At 36.4% G+C, this 9812-nt stretch overlaps 1 protein-coding gene across 1 annotated transcript; it reads right to left on the bottom strand.

Moving 5' to 3' along the window:
* Window positions 1-6886: 6886 nt before the first annotated feature.
* Window positions 6887-7456, bottom strand: LOC131632918 (uncharacterized). Its single transcript, XM_058903635.1, has 2 exons — window positions 7229-7456; window positions 6887-7183 (listed from the first exon to the last, which is right to left on the bottom strand). The coding sequence occupies exons 1-2, from the start codon at window positions 7454-7456 to the stop codon at window positions 6887-6889; spliced, it is 525 nt and encodes a 174-aa protein (XP_058759618.1).
* Window positions 7457-9812: the final 2356 nt, after the last annotated feature.

Genomic DNA, 9812 nt, shown 5'->3' with positions numbered 1-9812 from the left:
ACTATCCAATTCTCATTTCTATTCGGATTTAAATCTCGGAGAACAACCTTGTGCATTTCAACATACGACTCAACCTCAATCTCATTGTGCAGAACATACAACTGCGCTTGATCCCGCTCGACCATTGATACTGTCACAACTTTATTTCCAATTAGCCTTTTGCCTTCTTTTTTTTCAACAATATGAGATTCGGGGAGTCCAATTGATTGAACATTTGACAGAAAATCAGTACAAAACTCAACCGCTTCTTCAACAATGAATCGTTCGGCAATACAACCCTCCGGTCGACTTCTGTTTTTCACGTACCCTTTTAATATTTTCATATAACGTTCAGCAGGATACATCCATTTCATATAAGCTGGTCCGCACAATTGTGTCTCTTTCACAAGATGAACGACTAGATGAACCATTATGTCAAAAAACGAGGGAGGAAAATACATTTCAAGATCACATAAAGTAACAACTATCTCTTTTTGCAATGTTGGTAAGATCGCGGGATCGATCACCTTACTGCAAATTGACCTGAAGAAAAAACACAGTTTAGTTATTGCGCTTCTTACTTTTTCTGGCAGAATAGAACGTATACCTATTGGTAAAAGATGTTCCATTATAACATGGCAATCATGCGTCTTCAAACTCTTTAACTTGAGGTCTTTCATGGACACAAGTCTTCTAATATCTGAAGAGTAGCCTTCTGGAACTTTAACTTCACTAAGGAACTTACACAATGTTTTCTTCTCCTTTATAGATAGAGTGTAAATAGCAGGTGGCAGATATGTTCGTCTTCCTTTCGTCACGGGTCCCAATTCAGTTCTCATTCCCATGTTTACCATGTCCTTCCTTATGTTAAGGCCATCCTTAGACTTTCCTTGTATATTGAGTAACGTACCTATAACGCTGTCAAATACATTTTTTTCAATATGCATAAGATCGAGGAAATGTCTTACGTACAACGACTTCCAATATGGAAGTTCAAAAAAATTGACTTCTTCTTCCACCCACCCTTGACAAGTGAATGTGCAAAAGGCTTGCCAAACTGAGTGCTCACATCTTTCACCTTTTCAAAAATTTGATCACCTGTCAAAAAAGGCGGGGCTGTACGTTGTTCGGCCTTTCCATTGAATGCTTTTCTCCACACATGGTAGTGATGATTAGAATTTAAGAATCTACGATGGCCGAGAAAGACATTCTTCTGACAAAGATCCAATCGTGTCGTATCGGTTTCATCTTCACAAATAGGACACGCTTTTTGACCTTTATTGTTGTACCCGGATAGATTTCCGTATGCTGGAAAATCATTAATTGTTCCAAACAACATCGCCCTCAAGTTGAAACTTTCTTTCCTATACCCATCGTAAACCTCCACACCGTTCTCCCACAAAAACTTTAAATCTTCGATTAAGGGTGCCAAGTATACGTCTATGTCATTCCCTGGTTGTTTAGGCCCAGAAATTAGCATAGATAACATCGTGTACTTACGCTTCATACATAGCCACGGAGGTAGGTTATAAATCATAAGAATCACAGGCCATGTACTATGCGAGATACTTTGAATACCATGCGGGTTCATTCCATCAGTAGACAATGACAAGCGAAGGTTTCTTGCTTCTTTTCCAAATTCAGGATATTCACTATTAACTTTCATCCACTATGGTGAGTCTGCCGGATGTCGCAACTTTCCATCAATAATTCTTTCATCTGCATGCCAAGTCAAGTGTCTTGAATCGGTTTCACTACGATACATGCGTCTAAATCTCGGAATTATAGGAAAATACCATAAGACTTTGGCCGGAGACAACTTTTTCTTATATCGAGGGGCACCGCATTTAGGACACTCATTCAACGCTGCATACTCGCCTCGAAACAAAACGCAATCGTTTGGACATGCATGTATCTTATCATAGCGCATGCCAATAGAGGACAACATCTTTTTGGCTTCATACGTTCGATTGGGAAGAACATTATCCTCTGGTAGCATATCTTTCATAAGGGCTAATAACTCTTTGAAACTTTTATCCGACCATCCATTGTCCGCCTTTAAGTTGTACAACTTTAACACCGCAGACAATCTTGTGAATTTTGAACAACCATCATACAACGGTTTCTCTGCATCGCTTACCAACCTCTCGAACATTTTGGGACAATCCTCAAGATCTTCTTCAAGCGCTTCTGCAATCTCTTCGACTCGATCATAATCGTATGTGTCTGTGCAATCGTCGTTTGAAGCATACTTCGTATTACACCTCGACTCAACATTCCCATTACTTTTCTCACCATGCAAACTCCAAACTGTATAACTTCTATCAATTCCAAACCGTAGTAAATGCGATGCCAACTGATTCCCGTCAACCTTACCCCCATAACAGCAACCCATGCAAGGACATGCCATTCGAATTGGGTCTTTGGAGTGTGCAACCGCAAACTTAACGAATTCCCATACCCCTTTCTCGTACTCTTTCGACAATCGGTTTGAATTCATCCATGTCTTATCCATGTCTTAATTAAGCTAAACAAAAACGATCAAACTTTCACTCTTCACAAGTAACCCCTATAGCGAATTCAATTCACAAAGTTAGTAAGTTCATCACTTAATGATTAACGAAATTGACATCAAGAATATTCCACATGTCGGAATAATGAGTATTACTTAATATAATCTAAAAGTTACAAAGTTAGTAAGTTCATCACTTAAAAATCAAAGAATATTCCACATGTCGGAATAATGAGTATTACACTACACCAATGAGAATGACACAAAGGGACATGGCAGTTCAATTGTTAGTGTTTTGTTCTGTTTTTAGTCTGGAATTAGAGAAAATAAGCCACAGGCTGGTAGGGAAAAATTATGTTACAGAACTATTAGATTTAACATGCAACCTCTCTAGTCTACCACAAATATGTTATAACATAAACCTCTCTTATATCTATCTATTAAAACAATATTAAAACAATTTAGAATCTATCACTCATGTTTAAACTTCAATACATTAAAACATTAACACAGTTTAGAATCTATCACTCATGTCTTAATCAAGCTAAACAAAAACAACTAATTATTAAGGCACAGAACGGTATAATGCATTTCTGTCAAAACGCAAAGGATACACGGAATGAATCCGAAGCAATAAAATGCAACATATTACTTTGGCGAGAGAGAACAATTAATTACCTGTATAGTAGTAAGCAACTTCTAGACCCACACAATGTAAGATTCTTGAAAACGATCAAACTTTCACTCTTCACAAGTAACCCCTATCTAGCAAAGATATTCCTGAAAAATAAAAAACTTAATTGAAGAGTATAAAATGACATGGATAGACAAGCATTTTTACATGTGTATTTATTGAGCATAAGTAGTGCATTAATGTGAGTATACATAAAAATGAGGTCATACTCCATAGCTTAAAAACCAACAAGTTCATGGTATATTCCAATTAAGTTCAAAAGTGGGCAAAACAAGAATTAACTCATGGTTTTATCATGCTATTAGTATCCGGGCAGCCACAACAACAATAGTAAATCATGGTTTTATTGTTAAGTAAGCTAAACAAAAACACTAATTATTCACGTAACTAATTGAACAAGAAGAGGCTATTGAATCTTATCTTAACACATATTGAAATTATATAAGAATATTATAATAACAATTCAATTTGAATTGAAACTAATTAGACATGACATATTAGACACAATTTCTAACAATTTATAACAACTACTAAGCTATGTCAAGAAGTTTAATAAGTTCTCAAAGATTAGAAAAGTGTTGCTGCCGCGTATGAATTTTACAATTCCTAATCAAAACATTTCATTTATCAAAATTACTAGATTACTTATAACAACCGGAACCTTTTAATGGAGGATGCACATGAAATCATAAGAAGCATACTTTAGATGAAAACATTGAACATTCATAAACCTTAGAACATGTATACAGATTTTCTAAATCAACACACCAGGGGATTAATATATCAAACAACTAAGTTAGAGATTAATGGGAGGAACCAACTAAAGGCAAATGAGATTACACAGAAAACTGAGATATCAGAGACCGAACTTTCATTGACAAATCAAAGGCAAGATTCACCTCAAGAAACTAATACCAGGCAATTACTAATTCAACAAATTCCATAGATAGTTTATCCGATTCAACACCATCTATAAAAAACAGAATTTCCTAATTCAACAAATTCCATAGATAGTTCATGAATTCCATAGATAGTTAAAAACAAAATTTCATAGATAGTTCATGAATTCCACAGATAGTTAAAAACAAAATTTCAACTATAAAAAACATATGAATAAACACTAAAATCATGTTCATATATATATATATATATAATTTTCCTAAGCAGGAGAGTGTATCAAAGTATTTTCACAACATATCGATTGTCGGCAGCATAACGACATAGTAATCTCTCAACATCAAACCAGAAATCAAACATATTATACTCTCAGATTATAGTGTCTGATGGATAAAACCAGCATCAAACCAGCATCAAACCAAAATCAAACCACAGCATTGTTATTCAATCGAATTGAATAAATATAATTTCAGTGTTATGGAATTTACCAGGAGTTGGAGAATGGCGTTTGTGAGGGGAAGCTTGAAAAGAAGAAGCAGAGACGGCCGGAGTAGCAACAGACGGAGTTGTAGAGACGAGAGAGAGGGTCGGAGCGACGCGGCGACGCAGATAATAGGGTTTAGGGATCTGATGGAAGAACGGCGACAGCGATGGGAGGCTAGGGCTCTGAGTTCGTCGGAGAAGAAAAGGGTATGTTTGTGAAAATATAGTTCTGAGAGAGACAAAGAACGCATACATTTTTTGTTATTTTGTTTAAAAAATTTAATTTTAAAAGGGCTACGTCAGCGCTTTCAGTAAAGCGCTCTCATACTCCCCCCCTATACCAGCGCTTTTACTAAAGCGCTCTCATATCCCCCAATATAGCAGCGCTTTTATACCCCCCCCTTTACCAGCGCTTTTACTAAAGCGCTTTCATACCCCACGTATATCAGCGCTTTCCAAAAGCGCTTTCATACCCCCCCTTTACCAGTGCTTTTTCCTCTTATTTTTTAATTTTGTTTTTACCGAGCCCTATAGCAGCGCTTTTCCTAAAAGCGCTTTCGTAGGTGTGCTACTAAAAGCCAAATTTGGCGTAGTGTTACTTACTAAATTACTAAAGTCATGTTTTTCCTTTAATTAACATATATTAATTAAATTAATATATTACTACTAAATGTACCACTAACTACCTACTTTAGGCATCACATACACTTAAATTAAATTTATAAAGTTATGGCCCCCATCCTTCACCCACCTTAGCAAACAAAATGGTGGCCCTCACTCTAGTTTAAGGGGAGCCCACCCACATGTGTGGCCCCCATCCCATATATATATATATATACATATATATATATATATATAATTTTTTTAATTTTTTTTACTATGACCCTGGGGCGCCCACCCCACTCATAAGGGGTCCCCACCCCCATTTTTTCATCATTCAAGGGCGCCCACCCCTTATGTATGGGGCCCCCACCACCACCTCTCTTTCTTCCACCATTAATTCATCTTCTCCTAATTTCTGGTTCCAGTTTTTAGTCCTAATTTCATCGTTCAATTTACATAGCATCCAGAATTTCTTAATCAAATTTCGCCAACATTGCCTCTATGTGTTGGAGCTGCTACGTATCTCTCCAAACCATTGGCTTTTGCTTCTGTCTGCTAACTTAGTTTTTGTTTACTGAAACTTCAAATGTTATGTATCCTCTAATTTCCAATTAACCAATATAATAGAAACTATATTTTCCTGTTACTCCAAATGGGCTCAAATTACACTCCCCACTTACTAGTGCTAACACAATAACTAGCCCACTTAATAATTAATCCAATTTAATCTACCATTATTTCTACGACTAAACTGACTAATTTAATCAACTAATCACATAATAACTTATATCGACATATCACAATTTCAACGATTCACGACAATTAATCGAAATTAAAATAATTAAATAATTAATTAACTACGGGCGTTACAACTCTCCCCCACTTAGAATATCTTAGTCCTCGAAAATCTAATAGCTACCACCACTCTTAACGTAAATTTCTCCTCTAATTCCTTGTTTCCCAAGTTGCGTTTGGCAGCACGTCGACCACTACTTTACCGACTTAACAACAACTCAACATGATTTAAATCAACTATACATACGCTTACCATTCATCACCCTCGCGACATAATTCCTAATAACTTATCAACCGCTTCGACATCACTCTGACATATCAACATTCAAAGCAGTAACAACCATAACATACTTATACTTGGGTATCTAACATCACATTATCACCTTAACAACATCTACAACACAATCAATAGCAATAAAGCAAATAGTAGCACCAATATCAGTAATAGTAATTAAAGGAGTATTATTAGTGAGACTTGTACCTCTTATAAGTCCGTCCTTATTGCCTGTCTGAGTCCTAACCAAAGCGAACACCTTTCCACCAACTTATGCATGCTTTTGTTTCTGACACTGACAGCCAATGCGTCCCTCTTCACCACAATTAAAGCAAACCATCTCCTTATGCTTGCACTCAGACATCGCATGTCCGATCTTACCACAGCAAAAAAAACTCTTCGCTTCCGCAGTACACACATTACTTTTATGACCAGGTTTCTCACACTTGAAATAAATAACTTTAGCAGGAGCATTTCCCCCTCTTGTTTTCTGACCCTCAGCAACTTCCTGTTTACCTTTACCCGCTGGAGCATCATAAGGCTTACCACGATTTTAATGGTTCTTACCCCGCCTCTCACTGACAATCTTATGATGTGCATTATTATCCTCCTCATAGATTCTACAGCTATCAACCAGATCAACAAAGACTCAAATCTTCTGGTAACCAACTGCCTTCTTGACCGCAGAGCGCAATCCATTCTCAAACTGGATGCACATCGAAAAATGAGCAGTCGCCTCGCTATAGTGCAGGTAAAACTTAGTCAACTCAAAAAACTTCGCAGCATACTCAACGACCGACTTATTCCCCTGCTTCAGCTCGAGAAATTCAATTTCCTTCTTTTCTAGAACATCTTTAGGATAATACTTCCTCCTGAACTCCCTACGAAATATGACCCAAGTGGTCCCCTCACCTGCAGTCTCCAATCTCTGACGAGTCTCTAGCCACTAGTCATCAACTTCGACTGCCAGCATATGAGTTCCATAACGAACCTTCTGCGCTGGAGTGCAATCCATCACGCGGAAGATTTTCTCAATCTCCTTCAACCAAGTCAACGCGCCATCAAGATCGTAAGTTCCCTTGAAGACAGGCGGATTCTCCCTCTGGAAATTCGCCAAACTCTTGGATGCAGCATTCTCATCAGTGTTCGGCTGATTCTCCATAGCCTGAGCCATCGCCTCCAAAGCAGCAGTAATTGCGGCATCATTCCTTCCAGCCATTTCAACTTATCACTACAACACAATAAGGTTAGAACTAATTAACAATACTCGATTGTTAAATAAACTACGACACAATAACTTGGCCTGACAGACCGATCTGCTCTGATACCACTAATGTAATACGCCAAATCTACCCGGTAATTATAACAAATATCAGCGTATAAAATTTCAAACAACTATTGGGATATTACATTTTCAACTTAATAACATTGACATACACGCCTTTAATACGGATATGTAACACTTTTAAATAATTAAACTCGTATTCACCCTGTTTAGTCTCTTCAAAATAAATCAACTTTTTACTAACCACGCAGCGTAATCACAACTTTAAACTTCGAATAACATAACATCTTATTTCAACATAAAAACCACTTCAAAGAAACAACAAGTCTTAAAGGAAAACAACTTCGAAATTCAGCAATTGTAACAAATTAACCATGATGAAAACAAGCGTTCGCCCCCCCCCCCCCCGAGTGCTACGTATTAGAGAGACAACACCGACTCACTAACAAAAGTAACCGCTATCCTTCTTGATTACCTGCACGTTACCAACATAAGGGTAATATTCAAACAAAAGGGGTGAGATATCAAACTATACAAACAAGTGTATGATAAACAATATATTATAATTCGAGTATACAAAATCATTGCTTCATACGAATAATTATTAACATCTTCACAACTTAACAACACAACAACTTGAATATGCGACTTAAAATACGACTCAAGACTATGCACATGCATGTGGTATCATTAGAGCAGACCTCCCAACTTAAAAATTGCCAATTAATAGAGGAATCAACAAGGCATAAGCCTTCAACTTAATTTTCCAATCCAGGCCAACTTTCTGAGCATCAGCTCCAACTTAATATGCGATGTATGAGACACAATTATGAATGCCACAACAACAACAATAATTATTCAACAACAACGTACAACTTATTAACATTGGCCATAAGGCCTACAACTTTACCTTGCCAATAATTAGAGGAAATTTAACTAAATTCATCACCTGCAATTTTCATATTCTCAACAAAGATTCAACATACACATTCGAGCGAAATATCCTACACGCGTTCCATAATTATTCGGACAATTTTTGACTCGAACCGGTTAATTTGTTTATCGGCTAAAATTTATTATATTCTATGCGGTATTGTCATCACCATGCTCTTGCTGCTAACTAATACCTTCCTGCTAAAACTTTCAAACTCCGCCACAGTTAGGATGTGCACATAGTGCTGCTAATTTAAAACCAAAAAATAGTTAATGTTAGAACAAGATTGAGAATCTATGTTCAGAATCTAGGTTTTGATGATAAAAAGTATATATTTTGTGAGTAACAATTTTATTACTAATGGTTTCACCTAATGTGTAGATATTATGTTGAAAGCCGTATACAACATTCACAATAACAGTATCAGAAAATAATACATGAAGATCAGAAGAAGATCGTCAGAAGTTCTAAAGGTGCACGCAGAAGATCATGAAAGAATACACCTACAACAAAAGTTGAAATACAAATCTGAACAGAAGATACAACCTAAGTCTACAAACGAATAAAAGACAACTGCATTCAAATTCAAGTGAAAAATTTGTTAAAAACATAATCATTAGCCATAGACTTACAACACTTAAATGTAACAACTTCCGAGGTTGATTGAAGAAAGCAACCCACATGCAGCTCGTTGGAGAAAACAAAAGTAAGAAAGCAACACGCAAGCATTTAATGTGCTCTCCAAAAATCAAGATAACAGATACAATCTAAAGAGTACAAATAGAAGAAAGATTCATTGTGGAAAGTGTGGGGTTCAAGGAGATGTAGTGCTCAAAACTGAAAAATGATTAAGAAGCTTAAAAAAAAAGCCATCATAAACACTGTCATTGCAGAAACTACAAAACAGCTGCCTTAATCTGCTTGAAGAGAAGAATAGAAGAACAAGACAAGAAGCAAACTTGAATAAGAACTGTTGTTCTTAATCTGCTTGAAGAGAAGAATAGAAGACTAAAATAAGAAGCAAACTTGAATAAGAACTATTGTTCTTAATCTGCTTGAAGAGAAGAATAGAAGACCAAAACAAGAAACAAACTTGAATAAGAACTGTTGTTCTTAATCTGCTTGAAGAGAAGAATAGAATACCAAAACATGAAGCAAACTTGAATAATAACTGTTGTTCTTAATCTGCTTGAAGAAAAGAATAGGAGATCAAAATAAAAATGCAATTTTAAATAGATACTCTGTTCACAATCTGTCTTCAAAGAAGAGTTAAAGTTGAAAATCAACCTAAAGAAGCTCTCAATAACTGAAGCTAATATTCTTACTCTCCCAACTTATACCAAGCGATGGATCTCA

This window comes from Vicia villosa, unplaced genomic scaffold (genome assembly GCF_029867415.1).
Source record: "Vicia villosa cultivar HV-30 ecotype Madison, WI unplaced genomic scaffold, Vvil1.0 ctg.001052F_1_1, whole genome shotgun sequence".
NCBI classification, from domain to species: Eukaryota; Viridiplantae; Streptophyta; class Magnoliopsida; order Fabales; family Fabaceae; genus Vicia; species Vicia villosa.
Note: the sequence above shows the minus strand (reverse complement) of the source record. Positions and strands in the feature narration are given on the sequence as shown.

What these genes read in the sequence shown, in the direction of transcription:
- LOC131632918 (XM_058903635.1), bottom strand. Translation starts at nt 7,456, where the DNA reads ATGGCTGGAAGGAATGATGCCGCAATTACTGCTGCTTTGGAGGCGATG. An exon ending in ATTGCACTCCAGCGCAGAAG is followed by an intron (nt 7,184 to 7,228) that starts GTTCGTTATGGA and finishes GTTGATGACTAG; the next exon opens with TGGCTAGAGACTCGTCAGAG.